General features: G+C 40.1%; 1 protein-coding gene across 1 annotated transcript in view; it reads left to right on the top strand.

Moving 5' to 3' along the window:
* rock1 (Rho-associated, coiled-coil containing protein kinase 1) overlaps window positions 1-18,417 on the top strand; it is a 30,069-nt gene extending 11,652 nt beyond the window's left edge. The window contains 32 exon segments of the mRNA XM_003437854.5: window positions 737-837; window positions 955-1,092; window positions 1,216-1,391; window positions 2,500-2,584; window positions 3,671-3,739; window positions 3,741-3,816; window positions 3,906-4,044; window positions 4,262-4,353; window positions 5,589-5,748; window positions 6,240-6,312; window positions 6,401-6,489; window positions 6,935-6,983; window positions 7,175-7,310; window positions 8,616-8,707; window positions 8,821-9,067; window positions 9,302-9,408; window positions 9,513-9,663; window positions 10,198-10,358; window positions 10,458-10,642; window positions 11,270-11,339; window positions 11,418-11,521; window positions 11,696-11,861; window positions 11,982-12,075; window positions 12,157-12,245; window positions 12,352-12,543; window positions 12,629-12,794; window positions 14,425-14,495; window positions 14,590-14,678; window positions 14,809-14,887; window positions 15,022-15,283; window positions 15,809-16,016; window positions 16,811-18,417. Of these exon segments, the coding sequence (XP_003437902.2) occupies window positions 737-837; window positions 955-1,092; window positions 1,216-1,391; window positions 2,500-2,584; window positions 3,671-3,739; window positions 3,741-3,816; window positions 3,906-4,044; window positions 4,262-4,353; window positions 5,589-5,748; window positions 6,240-6,312; window positions 6,401-6,489; window positions 6,935-6,983; window positions 7,175-7,310; window positions 8,616-8,707; window positions 8,821-9,067; window positions 9,302-9,408; window positions 9,513-9,663; window positions 10,198-10,358; window positions 10,458-10,642; window positions 11,270-11,339; window positions 11,418-11,521; window positions 11,696-11,861; window positions 11,982-12,075; window positions 12,157-12,245; window positions 12,352-12,543; window positions 12,629-12,794; window positions 14,425-14,495; window positions 14,590-14,678; window positions 14,809-14,887; window positions 15,022-15,283; window positions 15,809-16,016; window positions 16,811-16,814 (3,920 nt within the window). The 3' untranslated portion in view covers window positions 16,815-18,417.
* The last annotated feature ends 391 nt before the right edge of the window (window positions 18,418-18,808 follow it).

Below are 18,808 nucleotides of genomic sequence, written 5' to 3'. Positions count from 1 at the left end.
AGCCATGCATTGTGGTTTGCACCACAATCAAATCAGCTGTTTGCTCTACTGTATGTATGCCAAGACCTACTGACATTAATCCATCACCCGCCCTCGTGAGCAGATATACTCACACGGTATATTATCTATAACAGCAACTGGAGTTCCTATTTGTAGCATTTCTAAACATGTTTTTTCTATGTCTTCAGGGTTGCCTGGGATTTTTCAAGTAGGGATCATGATCCCAGGAACTCATGCGTGGTGGAAATGACTCACAAATGTTCTTATTCTAATAGCTTAGTACTTTCTTTTTATTTTTAGATCACTTGAACTTGGAAGCCCCCCCGCACCCCGCTTTTCCATGCATTCCCGTGCTAGTTGTGACTCATGTGAATTGAAAATTATCCCACTAGTACTGTTTTGACCAAATTTGGCTGAACAGTGGATACTGACTTCCCTGGGGGAGCTAGAATTATTACATCAGGGAGAGGCCAACTCTCAGTAAGCAACAAACTTTCCCTAAACGGCGTCACTCAGCTGTGGAGTTGCAGTACGCTGTCAACTTGTTCTGCTTTGCTTGCCAACAATGTGGATGTCCTATGAAAGTAACCCCTGAGATTGCATAAACAGGGAGGCTGTGATCCCTCAGTGATGGAGATACACCTCCTCTCAAAGGTCAACACCATAACAAGAGCTTTGTGCATTTCTCCTGGTAACATTAACCTTTGCATGTTTTTTTTTTTTTCTTCCCCCCCAGACAAAGAGACGATTAGTAAAATTCGTGATCTGCGAATGAAAGCAGTGGACTATGAGGTGGTTAAAGTTATTGGGAGGGGTGCATTTGGAGAGGTGCAGTTGGTAAGCATGCCATTCTGTCTTTTTGTTTCTTTATTTTTTTGAATAGCACAGTAGCTATAAATGTAGCACATTGATGAATAAGTCTGACTTGATTGCTGCCTCATTATCTTTTTTCAGGTAAGACATAAAGCCACAAGCAAAGTATATGCCATGAAGCTGCTGAGTAAGTTTGAGATGATCAAGAGGTCAGACTCTGCTTTCTTCTGGGAGGAGAGGGACATCATGGCCTTTGCCAATAGTTCATGGGTCGTTCAGGTATGATGGGACAGAGGAGTGTCTAAAAATGCGGTTATTAGTCAGACATTAGTTCAGACCACATAAATGGTTGAGATACTTTTGAATCCTTTTCCTCATTTTTTGAATTCTGTCCTTCTACAGCTCTTTTTTGCATTCCAAGATGACCGCTACCTCTACATGGTGATGGAGTACATGCCTGGCGGTGATTTGGTTAACTTGATGAGCAACTATGACGTCCCAGAGAAGTGGGCTCGCTTTTACACAGCCGAGGTAGTCCTGGCCCTGGATGGAATCCACTCTATGGGCTTCATTCACAGGTGACAGTACAACATTTGTATTTTTCTCTGTTTGTGGTGTTCATATATGTTAAAAAAGAAGCTATTTTTGCTATTTAAAAAGACTTATTAATGTTACATCGTCATTTCTAGTACTGCTTTTTTTCCCATAAGGCATTTTTTCCCATTGTAATTGTGTGAGATTTGTAGCTGGATCAAAGAGGTCTGGTGGCAACCTGTGATCTAAGGAAGCATTGTAATAAGCAGGAAGTAACGTTGCTAGGTGCTATCGGTTTTAAGGGACTTCACAACTGCTTCTCAGAACTTTGAAAAAAGCCAAACATTTTTCCACACTGTCAGCTTCATTTTGCTTTCTAATATGTAAAAGATTGCTAAAGATAAATTACATAGACATGCACTGTTTTGGTTTTTGCTTGTTTTTTTTCTCATGGCATTTGGAGCAGGCAGCCAGTGCAACAAACATGTTTGCCAATGTGTGAAATGGCGTGGGCCAGAGTGAGCTTTATATAGTCAATAGCAGAGCAACAAGTATGGCATGCATCTGAACGTCAAATTGTTTCTCCACACAACAGCCCTGAAACACTTTGAGTTCATAACATTACTGGGTACAGTGGTGGTATTTTTTCCATCAGTTTTCTTCTAATTGGAGTAAAAAGATGTTTTTAGATGGATAGATCCTTTATTATTCCTTTTGCAGGAAATCCACGGCAGCTTTAACCCAGACATAACACAACACATCCCAAACAGCAAAACAATGTTAATTTCTAATAAAATTAACGTTATTGTGCATTAAATGGTCTTATATCAGCTTGTATAAAGGATTTCCTGATGTGCTCAGAAAAACATGAACACTATTCTCATTTAACAGCTCTCCACATACCTCATGCCATCTGATCTGTCCCTGCTACGGCGTTCAGACAGATCTGACTGTGTTGTTTTTTGTTTTGTTTCTCTAACCTTAACGCTAATGCCCATGCGTTGGCTCAGCATGAGAACGCTGCTGAAGCCTTTGAATGTTTTGGATGAGTTTAGTTTATCAGGTTTCCTTGTGATGCGTGTGTTTGATTTGGATGTTTTTATTGGCATCGTGCTTGAACTGATGTCTAACAATGTTTTTTTGTTTCCTCAGAGATGTCAAGCCTGATAACATGTTGCTTGACAAAGCAGGCCACTTAAAGCTCGCAGACTTTGGGACCTGCATGAAAATGAACAAGGTAGATCAGATTCACTTTCTTTCAACACAGCCATATTGTCAGATCATGTTGATAAGATTATTTTAAAAATTTCCGTGTCTCAAGTTAACGCTGCTCAATTATAGTGAGAATCCCAGTCATGATTATTCTGGTCTGTATTTTAATCTTTATTATTGAGCAGTATTAGACATTATCTTAACAAAGAGTATGGAGTTACTGAACTTTAAAAATGTGTCCTTGTATAAGGAAAAATGAGGTGGAGGTGTCGAGGTGTTTTTTGGGGACCAGTTATGAATTTATTGTCAGATCTTTAGCTCAGCACCTGTTGATTAATTGTTTACCTAGAGAGAGGGGAAAATTCAAACTTGGAAAGCTGGGAGGAGGTTTTGTTGCCAGAAAGATGTGAAGAATGCTTCAGATTATTTGCGGCTCATACTCGACACCTCAACATTTACAAAAATCTCATAAATCTACTTTAAGAGTTTTACTTTAAGATAAATCTCGAGGAGTTTAAGATTAATAGCGGAGTTTAAGTGTCTGGACATAACTGGCATATAAATAACACTGCAAAAAGAGTATTTGTATTATTATCATAATTTTGTTTTGATCTAATTGTTGAAAGCCAAAAATGGAATTTAGGTTAAAATCTGATAAATCACTTAGTTGTTGTTCTCATCCACTTTTATAGAATTAAATAAACAACAACAACATTAATAAAAGTAATTACTGGGATGGCAGGTTGGCTGTAGCTCAGTAGAGCTGGTCATTTATTGATCGGAAGGTTGGTGGTTTGATCCCTGGCTCTCTAGGCTGCATGCCAAATGTCTTTGGGCAAGATGCTAACCCCAAATTGCTCTCTGATGCATCCATCGGAGTGTGAATGTGTGTGAATATTAGCTAGAAAGCACTTAAGCATAGAAAAAAGTGCTTAAGTGCTTATATGAATGGGTGAATGAGGCATGTTGTGTAAAGTTCTTTGAGTGCTCTGGCAAAGTGAAAAAGTGCTATATAAGAATTAGTCTATTTACCATTTCCCTGTAATAATGATAATTTTTTTTGAAGTAAAGTGTTGAAGTTGTTAATGTTGATGATGCTCGTGCCCTTCAGGACGGTATGGTACGATGTGACACAGCAGTGGGAACTCCAGACTACATTTCACCTGAGGTACTGAAATCCCCAAGGAGGAGATGGCTATTATGGCAGAGAGTGCGACTGGTGGTCAGTGGGAGTGTTTCTGTATGAAATGTTAGTTGGTGAGTATTTGCATTGAAAGATGACTTATTTGACATATTTAAAGCCGGACATATTACTTACCTGTTGCTCTCGTTTGTCCTGGGCATAGGCGACACTCCTTTCTATGCAGACTCACTAGTGGGGACCTATAGCAAAATTATGAACCACAAGAATGCGCTGACCTTCCCTGATGACAGCGACATATCCAATGATGCCAAGAATTTGATCTGTGCTTTCCTGACCGACAGGTTAGATGGGCACAGACCGAGCAGCGAATCACGAAGCCTTTTGTCTGAAGTCCTTTTCTTTGCATGAATTGCTTTCAGATGTATTGAACCCTCTGTGGAAAAAAATCTTAATAGCAGAGATAATGGCTCTCTTTGCATTCAGACACTTGCTGTCTTCTGCTGACATTACCATACAGAATTGCTGAAATGACTAAATTTCTCCTCCTGACCCCCACAGGGAAGTTCGACTTGGCCGTAATGGTGTAGATGAAATCAAGAGGCATCCCTTCTTCAAGAATGACCAGTGGACGTGGGAGAACATCAGAGAGAGTAAGAATGTTTTCACTCTTAATGTTAAGGATTATTTTCACAACTCCCTTTTAATTTGGCTGCGGCTCACTGTTATTGCAATCATGGATCCCGTGATCATGTTTTCCATTTGACCTACTGCAGACAGTTGCAGGAAATTCTTGTAGACGAGCCATTCATTCAGTATCCTTTCTAAGACTAAACGTGATTCCTGCTCAGAGTAATAACTTGCAGCGCAGCATTTTTGAGGCCAACAATGGGGAAGGCAGTTTAAAGCAAATGTTAATGCGCTGGGATTGACACTGGAGCAAAGAGAGATTAGAAATGTAGTGCTAAATCCACTAGCTATAGTCGGTTCTTTACTGGCTTTATATTTAATACTTTACTAGGCTGAAGTCAGCACTTTGTTGCCACCGCCACCCCCACCCCGTTCGTGTATCAGGAGCTGACCAGCTCTACTAGCTGGCTGCTTTCCCTTGTTTTTAAGAGGGTTTCCAAAGAAAGAAAAAAGTCAGTCTGGAGGGGGAAAAAATTATATCATAATTACAGCAAATTTAAATATTTATAATATACCACAGTGATAAGAAGAAGCCAAGAAATTTGTATAAATGACTTAGTTTGCACGTATTATTTTAAAAAATGAACATTTTAGTTTTTAAGCTTTTGCACTTAAAAAATAGGCTTACTTTGCTTCAGTATGTACTAGCCATAGGATACCAGAAATATGGTTGTCAGTCCTATTAATAGGACTGACAAGTCTTTGTGAACATTATGTGTTTCTAATCTGAAACTATCATTTCAGGTTATAAATGTTTTGGCTTATACATTTAATAACTTAAATTCAATGTGTAGTTCATCTGTTATGATGATCTTCGTCATTTCCGCCATATAAAATTTCCCATAAGCCACACAACACCTGTTGCTGCATTTGCAAACTATTTTATGTTATTACTAAGTAATGACAGTGTTGGCTTTGACTTGTTCTGAAATATCAGTTTTCATGACATCCCTGGTGTTTATTAATTAATATTAAACAAAACTTGAATGGTATCAGGACATTGACTGACTTTATGGATTGTGTTATGTTATTCCCTGTAGTGAAAGACCTCCCAAAACTTTTAGGAGTGTTTTCTAAAACATGTGCTCTGAATGTTTGTTGTTTTGCTCTCTAACACATGGAGGCTTTTATGTATAATAAAATTTGGTGGCGTTTTTTTTCTTCTTCTTTCCTTTGTTGTCTCCTTTGCTGTGTGCAGCGGCCGCCCCTGTAGTCCCCGAACTTAGCAGTGACACCGACACCAGTAACTTTGACGACATCGAGGAGGATCGGGGAGAGGAGGAGACCTTTCCCATACCAAAGGCCTTTGTGGGCAACCAGCTCCCGTTTGTAGGCTTCACCTATTACAGTAATCAACAGTAAGTCTGCCAGACTTGTTCTTTGTACCACTAAATTGTCCACATAATGCACAAAATGGAAAAGAACTTTACTGTGGTATTTTCCTGATTGTTAAAAAATATTTTATTTTTACCCATCTTTGATCTTTGGATGGGAGAACTGGGGAAATCCATTACATCTGGAGAGACTGACTCCTCAACAATAACAGACTCTGTATATTTGAGACATCCTGGAATCCCGACCAGTATTTTTGACTGGGGGGGAAATAACTGTGCTCTGTGTGTGTTCTGTTTTTTTTCCTTCATCTTTCTTGAATTTTTATATTTATACCTATTTATATTATGTCGTTACAAGTTTTTAATTGTGCATCAAGGATGCTGTAGCCATTGTTGTCAGATGTGTCGTTTCTTTCTTTCATTCCAAGTGTGGAAAAACAAACAACAACAAATTTTTGAGTAAATGTCACAGACTTATCAACAATTCATTGTCTGTTAACGCTTTTTCTCCCCAGCCTTTTGCGAAGGTCCGCTGGCACGAAGAGCAGTGACAAGCGTAGCAGTTCCACAAAAGAAGATAAGAGTCATGTGAGTACAAGTCTTCAAGACAAGGTCTTTGACACGTTGAATGTCTGCGACCTTATCTGATCAGTTGAAATGGAATGTTTCTGTTCAGTTGGAGAACCTGCAAAAACGAATCTACCAGCTAGAGGAGCAGCTGCACAGTGAAATGCAGCTGAAAGATGAGTTGGAGCAGAAATGCAGGTATGGAATAAACCTTTGTCTTACGTTCATAGCCACTTTCCTAAATACAGATTAAGACAAATCCTTGGCTTGAAGGAAAAGAATGAAGATCTAAATTTCTTAATCCATGATGGGAAAATGAGTCTGTTAGTCTGACTAAAGACATGTTGCAAAAACGTTGAGCCTGATGAGAAGAGAATAGATGAGTTGCAAACTCTAAAAAAAAGTTTTGTTTCGTGGGAGGATTCATGATATATATAAGCAGGAAAAGCTTGAATGACACTTAATAACGACATGGTCCCAAGGTGTCCTGTGTCCCTTGGTGCCGCTGTGATTTTATGAGGAAACTGGAGTTTTCCATGAAACAATTTTCACAAGATTTTACAGACTTCAGCTTCACTGTTTCATCCCTGTGAGAGACATTCAGAGTGTTTATTTATTTATTTTTTCCTCATGTTGCCCCTAGGACATCAAACACCAAGATTGAAAAGATGATGAAAGAGCTGGATGAAGAGGTAAATGCCTTTTTGAAATATTTCTTCCTCGCATTATAAATTCCTGTTATCAGCTTTGCAGTACACACACTAATATAGTGTGGTGTCGCTAGCAAGCTATGAAGTTAAATATACTACTATTTCAGATCAGTGGCTAGATTAGGTCTTGTTCCCCATCCACATCAAAGCTGCTCTTTTGTTCCTTGCTTTAGGCAAACCTGAGGAAGAGCGCTGAGGCCAGCTTGTCTCTGCTGGAGAAGGACAAGCTTATGCAGCAGCACAGATTCACAGAGTACCAAAGAAAAGCCGACCAGGAGGCAGAGAAGAGACGCAATTTGGAAAACGAAGGTGAACTTCATTAAATGCTGCTGAAGTTATGAGTTAGACTTCTTGCAAAATACACGCACTGGTCACTAAATTAGGTACACCTGTTCAGCTGCTTGTTAATGCAAATATCTAATCAATCACATGGCAGCAACTCAGTGCACAAAGGCAGGTAGACATGGTTAAGATGACCTGCTAAAATTTAAGCTGGGCATCAGAATGGGAAACAGAGGTGATATAAGTGACTTTGAAGGTGGCGTGGTTGTTGGTGCCAGATGAGCTGGGATGTTTCACAGAATGGTCCGCAAAAGAACGGCAGCAAGTTCACTGTACTCCAATGGCCTCCACAGTCAGGAGGACTCGATCCAATAAATTCAGCTATAAGTGACATGAGTGAAGGATTCTTATTTTGGATGTCCAGGCGACAAATTTGCAGCAACTGTGTGATGCTTTCATATCAATATGGAGCAAAACTTCAGAGGAATGTTTCTAGCACCATTTCGAAAGAAGTTCTAAAGTACCAGCACTAGCAAAGTTGGAGATGATTTTAATCGTGTAGTAAGATGAAATATATGTACATTTGATCAGATGAAGCCCGATGTGCTGACTGGATTACCTGATAACCTGGTACTGTCTTCATCTTCCTCACTGCTGGCTCTCTGCGCATGGGCTTCTGACTTTTCTATTCATGCATGGGTACCCTGTAAGATTTTAATGCCCCTTCTTCTTTTACTCACATTGCTTATCAGTGTGGTATTTAGAAAATACTCTTATCAGGTCTTTTTGTTTTTTTTAATTATTTAATTTAATGTATTTTTGAAGAAAAGCAAAAAGAGAAAAGTCACGAAAATACTTTGTGCTACTTTCTTTTAGTCTTTCAGCAGTAATTTACTGTCCAGAGTTGATTGTTTTTTAGACAGTCTAAAAATGAAGAAAGCCAAACCTCCCCCGCCTCAGACACTCCTACTCTGATCACTCTGAAAATAATGAATTACAGAATAAAATGATGACTGAATAATGAATTACTAAAAGGCACCTCAGTCATGTCACATTACATTTATAAACACACCCATAGCTAAGCAAGCAGCTGCTATTATGTAGTGTCAATGGCTATTTTTCAATTACTATCTAATGTGCATATAATAAAGTTAATGATGTGTGTTGGCTCTAGGCTGCTGACATAAATAATTTATGCTGGGGAAACTAAAGATGAACTTTGAGCTAAGCAGCTGAAGGTGTAATCTGCTGTAATTGGAAAGAGGAGCTTAAAAATGTTGATCCTGTTTTTTTTTTTTTTTACTTATTCTTTATTTCCTTTTTTCCCCTTAGTGTCAAATTTGAAGGAGCAGTTGGAAGATATGAAGAAAATCAGTCAGAACTCGCAAGCCTCAAATGACAAGATTGCCCAGCTTCAGAATCAGGTATACAGCAGACACATGCGTGCAGACTCTGGAAACTGAAGGACAAAACATTAAATGATTTTTTCCCCTCTTTGTGTTGGATTTTTTCTTTAAATTTAATTTTGGATTGGCAGCTGGAAGAGGCCAATGACTTGCTGCGTGCAGAGTCAGACACAGCGGGGAGACTGAGGAAGAGCCACACGGAGATGACCAAGTCAATGACACATTTGGAGAATTTGAACCGTGAGCTGCAGGAGAGGAGCCGCGCAGTAGAAGGAGAGAAGGCGCTGCTGGAGAAGGAGCTCCTGCTTCTACAGAGCACCCTGGACTCTGAACGGAGGAACTACAGTCAGGACTCAGAGGAGATCAGGGAGCTGCAAGGTGACACTGATATATCACTTCAAAAACAAGTGAAATCTGCGATAGCTCGACCAGATTACACTTTCAATTATTGATAACTGAAAAAGCAAGTGTTACCATATAGTTAAAATACATATTTAAAAGCCCAAAGTAGAATTGAATTAGTGTGAAATAATTACTTTAAAAGGCTTTTAAAAAAAGAGGAAAAAACCCAGCTTCATGTCTTAACTGTCTGCCTTTATCTTTCACTCTTAGCGAGATTGTCGGGGTTGCAAGAGGATAACAAAAACTTGAAGCTTAGTCTGTCCAAGATGGAAGCGGAACGCAAACAGGCCCAGGAAAGAAGCAATAATTTGGAGAAGGTATGCATGTCACACTGAGCGGTATTTGTGCATGCAGTTTGTAGATGTGTGCAAGTTGTTGTTTTTTTTTAATGTGTTCTTTTGTTGTTTTTCCCTCTCCACAGGAAAAGAACAATTTGGAGATAGACCTGAATTACAAACTGAAGACCTTGCAGCAGCGTCTGGAGCAGGAACAGACGGAGCACAGGGTGACGCGGGCACAGCTCACTGACAAATACGAGTCTATCGAAGAAGCCAAATCAGCTGCCATGTCTGGTATGTCAGTCCTACGTGCGATCATGCTCTGCTTCACTTCTTCTGTCTTTTTTTCCCCTCTAATTAAAATCATTAAGATTCTTTTTTTGCTTTGACTGTTCTATTTGTCTCAAATATTATTACCTTTTCTCTCTGCGTCATGGTTATTTTCTACTATCTGATAAGAAGTCACCTCCAGGTTCTGTTTGGGTGAGAGGAATTCATGGTGCAGAGCAGTGAGCGTGTTAGGACATTGCCTTGTTGCATATTCAGTTTTTTTTTGCAATAGAATGATACAGCGAAAGATTCACCCAGATGGCTCAGCTTGGTGATACATACAAAAAAGAAAAAAATTAAAATGAGCTTTTCTGTATCAAATGTCTCTATGTAATCTTCGAGCTTTGAACAGACTCCAGTTGAAACCTGTTGCCGTCTTTCTGTTCCCTCATTCCTGCATATATTATCTGAAGTGAACTTGAAGAGTTGTTAAATGGTAGTTATCCCCGAAAACCAAACAGCCATTACACTAACTGCTTTTTCAAATATGTCCTCCAGCTGTTCAGCAGAAGATGTCGGAGGAGACGGGAGCAAGGATGAGGGCAGAGAGCCGGGTGGTGGAGGTTGAGAAGCAGTGCTCAATGTTGGAGTTTGACCTTAAGCAGTCGGTGCAGAAAATGGAGCAGCTGATGAAGCAAAAGGAACGGCTGGAGGATGAGGTAACTGAGCGGTCCTCACAATGGAGTTTTGTGTGTCGTTTCATTTCTTTCAGCGCCGTGATTCCTAAAATTCTTTCCCGCCCTCTCGTTCTTCTCCAGGTGAAGAATCTGCAGATTCAGGTAGAGCAGGAGTCAAGCAAACGCATCCAGATTCAGAACGACCTGAAGACCCGCATGCAGGAGATGGATCGTCTTAGGTGTTCGGAGAAACAGCTCAAACAAGAGATCAACACATCACTGGAGAGTAAACGCTCACTGGAGTTTCAGCTGGCACAGCTGTCCAAGTAAGTTGGACTGTTTAGTTAGAAAACTCAATGTTTGTTTTTCTCTTAAAATGTTATCCATGTTGTCTGCTCACTAGTTATAGAGCCTTAAACGTTATCAAATATGATGGCGATAAAATGGAGACAACGGTAATTGTTGCTATGATGATTAATTATGTTATATACATGTTTGGAAATGGGTCATTTGCACCATTGTGTCAGTTAATTTAACCTGGAAACAAACTGGCAGTAGCTGCAGCCAGGAGGGCTTATTTTCTGTTCCTGCTGCATTGGCCAGTAATGCTCTTTGGAAGTCAGGGTGTAAATTGCCCTACAATTGCCTCCTATTTTCATAAAAGTGCTGTTATTCCAGCTTAGAGCGTGACTCCCAAAGCTGTTCTGCTACAGTGTTTACACCACAGGATTAGCGTTTACTCTCAGTCCAGCTCCATCTACTTGATTGCTAATCCTCTGGCTAGTTTGTTCTACTGCGTCGGCTGACTAGGCTGAATTAAGATGTCGGGTTTCTTTTTTTCTTTTTTTTTTCCTAGCTGAAGTGTGTTGGTTGCTGTGTAAAATATTATACATGTTGGATTTACTAAAGAAAAAAATCAAACACCTAACATATTTGTTTTGACATGCTAACAGACAATACAGAGGCAACGAGGGACAGATGAGGGAACTTCAGGACCAGCTTGAGGCTGAACAGTATTTTTCTGTAAGTATAAGTCGCAGTTTCTCTGTCCTGCTCATTTAATGTGAAAAGCTCCAGCTAATCTCGTTTTTTCTCCCTCAGACGCTTTACAAAACTCAGGTCAAAGAACTAAAAGAGGAGATTGAGGAAAGGAACCGGCAGACACAGGAGGCTAATAAGAAGGTGCAGGATTTGTGCAATGAAAGGTAAGAGGCTCGGTTCTCCTCATGCATACTGCAGCCTTCTTATATATCTAAATAACCTTTAACCTTTTGTAACTATTCCTCATTTCTTTCAGCTTTTGTTGTTTGATGGGGGGAAAATTAAAGTGATGAGGTTTTTTCTTTTTTTAAATCAAACTTCCTTTATCCTGCACACAGGGATTCCTTGTCTGCACAGCTGGATCTGACAGTGACCAAGGCCGAGTCAGAACAGCTTGCTCGGGCGCTTCAGGAGGAGCAGTATTTCGAGCTCAGCCAAGAGAACAAGAAAGCAGTGACAAGGCATAAGCAGGAGATTGGGGAGAAAGAGGCTACTATTGCACGGGTGAGCCTTCAAACACACACTGACAGCATTTTCTTTATCCCCACACTCATATTCATTACTCAGTTTCTAATTCTGTTAACTTAAAGTAGAGAAAATAAACATCTTCATATTTTTGCACAGCTTGAGGAATCCTGTAAAACTCTGACCAAAGATGTGGAGAACCTCAGCAGAGAGAAGACGGAGTTAAGTGAGAAGCTTCGTATTCAGGATGAAGGTACTGTGCTTTTCATGATGCGCACATCTCCGCGTTGTAATTAATGTCGTGGTACAAGCTTATTCCCCTTTTCTCTTTCAGAATATACAGCTCAGAAGGAAGAAATTGAAAAATCAATCAAGGCCAACTACGAAAAGGTCCTCTACACAGAGCGCACACTGAAGACTCAGGTAAAAGAGCCTCTTCCTTTTCGAGAAGTTACTCCATACTGTTCCTGTAAACAAGTGGAGAGAGGCGGCCGATGTGTTCAACTGTTCGGTCTTTTCCATCCGTCAGGCGGTGAACAAACTGGCAGAGATCATGAATCGTAAAGACATGAAGCTGGACCAGAAGAAGAAGGGTAGCACAGCTGACCTGCGGAAAAAGGAGAAGGAAAACCGCAAGCTTCAGCTGGAGCTTAATCAGGAGAAGGAAAAGTTTAACCACATGGCTATCAAATACCAGAAGGAGCTGAGCGAGATGCAGGCGGTACGTGAACATCTGGTTGCGCTGCAGCCCAGTATGATGATCTGGAGTATTATTTGGTTTTAACCTTTGACCTTCCTACCACCAGCAATTGTCAGAGGAAAGCACGTATCGCAACGAGCTGCAGATGCAGCTGGACAGCAAGGAGAGCGACATCGAGCAGCTCCGGGAGAAACTGAATGACCTGCAGCAGCGCATGGATAACTCCAGCGTCACCAGCCTGCAGACGGACGAGACGGACAGTAATATCGCAGGTATGTTCCCAGCCCGGCACAGCTGCCGTTGCCTTTATCGATCACAGTGACAGTTAAAAATAAAATAAACCTACACTCGTTAACTTTGATCTATTGACGAAGTTATGCAGTGTGGGATTTTACTTGCTTGAAAACTTGATTTACTTTGTTTGTGTCAGTTAGCGTAGGTACCGCGAGGACTCGATTCCTGAAGGATAACCTTCTGAATATGATTTTTGTTTTGGTTTATTTGACACATTTGACTTTTGTCTCTTCTAAAATAAATCTCCCTTTCAGGTTTTATTCTTCTAGATGTGTTGTTTTTAATTAATGAGCCAAAAGATCTGAATCTGTATTTAGAGCATCATGTGAATGATTTTTTTTCCAAACAGTTTAAGTTTGGCACATTAAGGTGTTAGAAGGCAGGGAAGCAGCTGTACTGACTCACTTAATTCTCGTTTTAATGCATCATCTTCTTAAATGATCTTAAATGAGATCTAACGTGTATGAATATATGTTGTCCTGGCTGTTTTCATGTTTTTTGGTAGCTGTGGTTAAATGAATCTCTTCTTTATTTCCCTCATGCCCAGTTGGTTCTCCTTGCTCTTCTTATCTTTGTAACTTCCATTCCTTTTCCTCTGTGAGTAACTCGGTGAATCAGCCCTTTTTTGCCCGGCCTGTGTTGCAGCTGTTGTATGTGTGTGTATTGTAGTTTTTTGTTTTTTCCCCTCCACCCAATTTCTCAAGTATTCTTTTGCCAGAGGTGTGACAGCCATATCTGCTGGGAGAATTCAACAGCACTTTTGAAAGAAGCCTGACAGAGTTGGGGAGTGAATGAGCTCTAGAGGAGGAAAAAAAATGTAATGACTAACAGTGACGGGATGTTAAGAGCGAGCGCTGGCATTGAATTTGCTTAATGTCACGAGGCCGGCCTGAGCAGTGAAGCAACCAAATTAGAACAAAGTTTACTGACACAACACCCGGTGTGAGGTCTGCCGCGTCACTCTCAGCACCTTTTAAATGTCTCCAAACACTGGAACAGACGTGTTCTTCAAACACGCAGCACCCTTGTGTCTATGTCGGCATGCTCACCACAAATCGCTGCTCGTTTGGACACGAAGACCTCCCTCACGACCTCACAAATCCCCTTTTTTGTCCCCCCCCCCCCCGAACCCATTTAGATTGTGTTGTTTCAGCTGCATGCACTTGCATTCATGATTTAATTTTTTAATAAAGATAACAAACATTTGTTTCTGTGAAAGGAGCGAGTGATCAAGCTAATTGAATTCCAGCTGCACAAATACTACATCAGGATTTTTAACATACCTTTGCAGTCTTACATGCTCTCTTAGCATGCTATAAGAAGGACTTACTCATACTAATATTCTCTTCTTGCATGGGTGTGTGAAGTTGCAGCCTGGGATAGCTACAGTCTTCTCTTGTCACCTACTCCAGTGCACTTAACCTTAACGCTGGCAAACTTTCGAGGAGTTCACCAGCGTTTTATTTATTTATTCATTTATTTATTGACTTGTTCTTTATTTTTCTCCCCAGTTGAGTTTGGACCTGATTTGCTGCATGGCCTTCACCTAGTGTCTGTAAATGCTTGTGCAGAATTTTTCTTTTCATGTTTTTCTTTGCTGCTTTTCAGAGTCCAGATTGGAGGGCTGGCTGTCTATTCCTAATCGTGCTAATATCAAAAGATACGGATGGAAGAAGCAGGTGTGTGTCGTACGTTTTCTTTGCTCGCTCACATTTTTCGTTATCCAGAAAGAGGTTTCACCAACCCTCTCATTTGTCTCTGCAACATTTGCAGTATGTGGTGGTGAGCAGTAAGAAGATTCTGTTCTACAATGACGAGCAGGATAAGGAGCAGTCCAACCCCTCGATGGTACTGGATATCGAGTAAGTGTTTTTCTTTGTGGCGTCTTCTCCTTGCTAGCTCGGTCTTCTTGAAAAATTTAGAGAAGAAAAGAAGTTCCAAAGGTTGATGGATTTCTCCTTTTTTTTTCTTTTTTTTTACCTTCTTGTGTAGCAAACTGTTTCATGTGAGGCCAGTCACGCAAGGAGATGTGTACCGAGCTGAGACGGATGAGATTCCAAGGATTTTCCAGGTAGGCTTTTTTTGTTGTTGTTGTTTTTTTTTAATGTGCAGTTTTATTTTTATGTTCACATTTCCATGCAGTCATGATTAGAGTCTGCTCAGCCACAGAAATGAGGCCCCGTCTGTCTCTCTCTAACTATTCAGATTTTGTATGCTAATGAGGGAGAGTGCAGGAAGGAGGCGGATCTAGAGACAGTCCCTCAGGGCGACAAGACCAACTGTCTCCCACACAAAGGCCACGAGTTCATCCCCACGTTATATCACTTCCCTTCAAACTGCGAGGCCTGTGCCAAGCCTCTGTGGCACGTCTTCAAGCCGCCTCCGGCCCTGGAGTGTCGCCGCTGCCACGTGAAGTGCCACAAGGACCACCTCGACAAAAAGGAGGATGTTATTGCTCCTTGCAAAGGTAAAACACAAATTCTTATCTCTGCAGGCTAAGCTGGTATCACGAGCATTTTAAGACAATAAACAGTCCGTATCTATAAATCCTTGAAGGTGTTTTCTAGTTTATGTACAGGCTCTAAGTTGGAATTCACTGACGAAGCATTTTGGGATACTCAAAGTAAACAGGACAAACTGGTTATTGTTGCAGCTAAACTCAGAGGTTTCCAAGGGAGTTCTTGTTTAAAAGAAATAAAGTTGTTTAATTTCAGTATCAGTCATATAAACATTGTTTATATCCTTGAGGCCTTTTTGTTGAAAGAAAGTATTTTAAATCCTGCGTTGTTTACATCCTTGTTTCGTCCTCCCTTGGCAAATTTCAGCTTACGTTGGCACATCACTGCCACTTGTTCATCAGTGAAATAGTGTGAAACCACTGGCACGATCAGGTTTTGTACCACACATCTGCTAATGTGTAAACAAAGTCATTTGGAGGACTTGGATAGTTCGAGGTCATGTTTTTAAGGCTTGATTGTGTCATCCCGTCCAGTAAACTACGACGTGACCTCTGCCCGGGACATGCTGCTGCTGGCTCTGACCCAAGACGAGCAGAAGAAATGGATCGGCCACCTCGGAAAGAAGATTCCCAAGACCCCGCCGTCGACATTCACAAGAGCCTCGCCGCGGTCCATGTCCACTCGCTCTGGACCCAACCAATCCTTCCGCAAGAACCCTAAAAGCAATACGGGAAAGCTGAGGTAACTTGACAACTTTGAAGTAAAACCCATCTCGTCAGACCTTATTTGTACTTATTTATTAACTCAGATTGCGTTTACATATTTTCACTAATGGTGAAATAACTTTAGATAACTACGATAAAACGTGAGTATTTTTTCTCTTCAGGCAGTCAGTCAGGGTGTGCTGCAGTCAGTAGCCTTCTCTCTCTCTCTCTCTCTCTCTCTCTCTCTCTCTCTCTCTCTCTCTCTCTCCTCAAACCCATCTTGTGGGCTGAGATGTGGTCAAGTCAGTCATGTGACCTGCTGTTTGTCTCCTGTGTTGTAGCAGAGCGCAGTCCACCCTTCAAGCAGCAGACACAACATCGAGCACTTGTTGACAGGAACTTCTTCAGAAAGTGTTTTTATTTTTTTTTCTGTGTGCGTTTTTTAAAAACAGACTTTTCTCTATGATTTTAAACTTGCCTATTTATTAATTGTGTTATTGGGTGTTTCAAACTCAAGAGACACTTCCTGGTTGCTTGGTTGACTCTTGGGCTCTGTGCAGTTTACACTTGGGATTTTCTAATTGGCACTAATGTGTTGTTGGGGTCCGTTACTAACTTCATATTCTTACATGGCATCTCTCATTAGACTGGTCAATATTCAGGATTTTTACATTACTGATCAAACATGATGAAAAGGTGTTATAGTGTCTGTAAGCCAGCTTTTCTGTTTCTGTTGTTAGACTGGGTTACTAACCAAGTTTTTTTTTTTGTTTTTTTTTTTAAAAAAAAGGCCTTTCTTTTACTGGACACCTGTCTCTGTTCTTGTTTCAGCTAACCATCTGAACCGTTGGGATTTTTCTCTGGACTCTAAACTTTCCCTTCCTTGCTCATCCTCAAAAATGGAAAAAAAAACTGTATTGCATAGATAATTCATTAAAAAACAAAAAAAACAAAACTAAAAAAAATATATGTATATTGACAAATAACCAACGCTGGAGAAATTGCAACACACTTCAGACACAAGGCATCGTGGACATTAAAAAAGCCTGATACAAGGGGAGGAAGTCACTTGACCAACTCAGCAAACTTGCAGCTCTACGTTTTCACCAGAAGATGGCGCACACGTCTTGAACTAAAGATGGACACCAGAGGGAGAGAGGGACTCCTGTCATGTAGACATCCTGTGCTTCATATCATGTGAGAGGTGGAAAGGAAACTGGAAGTTAAAAGGGGGTTTTGCTGGGACTGCTGCATGTATGTGTTCAGTTTAAGGTACTGTCATACAGGGATTGCAGATCTGCGGCGAAAGGTTGTGTCTCAGGGGCGGAAAATTGATATCTATTTAGTAATTTCTTTCCCCCACCTGTCGGATAACGTGGGCTTTAATGCAAGTATGCTTTTGTTTTGTTTTGGTTTTGTTGTTGTTGTTTTTTTTAAATGACTGATGCCTTCATCTAACGTCTCTGGCCTTTTTGCCTTTATTCTTATCACTCTGCAAGTCAGTTATATCAGGTTTGGGACAACGTATTGGGACATGAGTATTAGATGTTTTGAGTATTGAGTGAGGAGCATGCAAGATCATCATTTAAATCTATGCATTGTTTTTATTATAATTATTTTTATTGCTCCAAGCCATAAGGAAAATTCCATTGTAATGGCATATAGGAGTCCTAAAACCTTTTTTGTTTATTTGGTACATTGTCTGTAATATTTCTTTTTGTGTATTCCGTGTATTTTTTCTTTGTAATGTATTGCCTTACATTGATTCATAGATAAGTGGTTCAAAAGGAAAACATTAAGTTAACAAATGTAAAACTGCACTGTTTGACTTGACTGTAAATTATTTGTAGAAGACTAAACAGGTGTAGCATTTGGCCCACCTAGTGCCTTACCGTTTGGATATTGATTTTACTGCCATATGTTTTTCTTTCCTTTTTTTGTTGAAACAAGACAAATCTGATTTCTTCCATCATTTATTTTTTAAGAATTTGCCACACGTGTGTGTGGTTTTATCAGAACTTGCTTTGTCTGGTTTGAATATATATAAAAAATTTATATATATATATATTAGATTACCTCTTTATGAACACATAGCAATAGAGTTTGTGTAAAAACAAAGTCCCCGTTCTTGGTTCATATCATAAATTTGAGGAGGATTTATCTAAAAACAAGCCCTTGTCAATGATTGTCCTTGATTGCAAGTCATTTTCTCTAACATGGTAATGTCCCGCTAATGCAAACACCCCCACAGTGTATAATATGAGAGAGACATAAGGATTATGGAATACCTCCACAGTCTTTTTATGTGTAACATTTTGTTCAGTTAAAAAAAAAAGCACTGGAACTATGATCTACTCGTGTCTTGGATAATTTGCATGGTTAAATTGCATTGGAATCCGCACTGATGGATATGTCAATAAACATATCTCTGTCATTCATTGTATAGTAGTTTTCACTTTAGATGTCATTTATGCTTTTGTATCAGGACAGCTGGGACAGATTCGAGGACCCCCAAACGCATCTTTAAATGCTAATTTAACTCTGCTAATCTTGACACCTTTAATCTTCTCAGGTTTATTTTTGGGCCTTTTTCACTTTTATTTTGAACAGGACATCAGAGCACACATGCAGGAAATGTCCTAGTGTAGAGTCAAACGCAGGCCTTTGCACAAGGTTTCAGCATATTGGTCTTCTGCTTAACCACTAAACTATACTGGCACAATTAATTGTAGTTTTGTGCTTTTACATTCTAAAAAAATTACTTTGTGTTTTTTAATCAAATGGAGTGGAAGGAACAAAGGGGCTCCATGCCCAAAGTTCGTCTATTTA

This window comes from Oreochromis niloticus, linkage group LG18 (assembly GCF_001858045.2).
Source record: "Oreochromis niloticus isolate F11D_XX linkage group LG18, O_niloticus_UMD_NMBU, whole genome shotgun sequence".
Classification (NCBI taxonomy): Eukaryota; Metazoa; Chordata; class Actinopteri; order Cichliformes; family Cichlidae; genus Oreochromis; species Oreochromis niloticus.
Note: the sequence above shows the minus strand (reverse complement) of the source record. Positions and strands in the feature narration are given on the sequence as shown.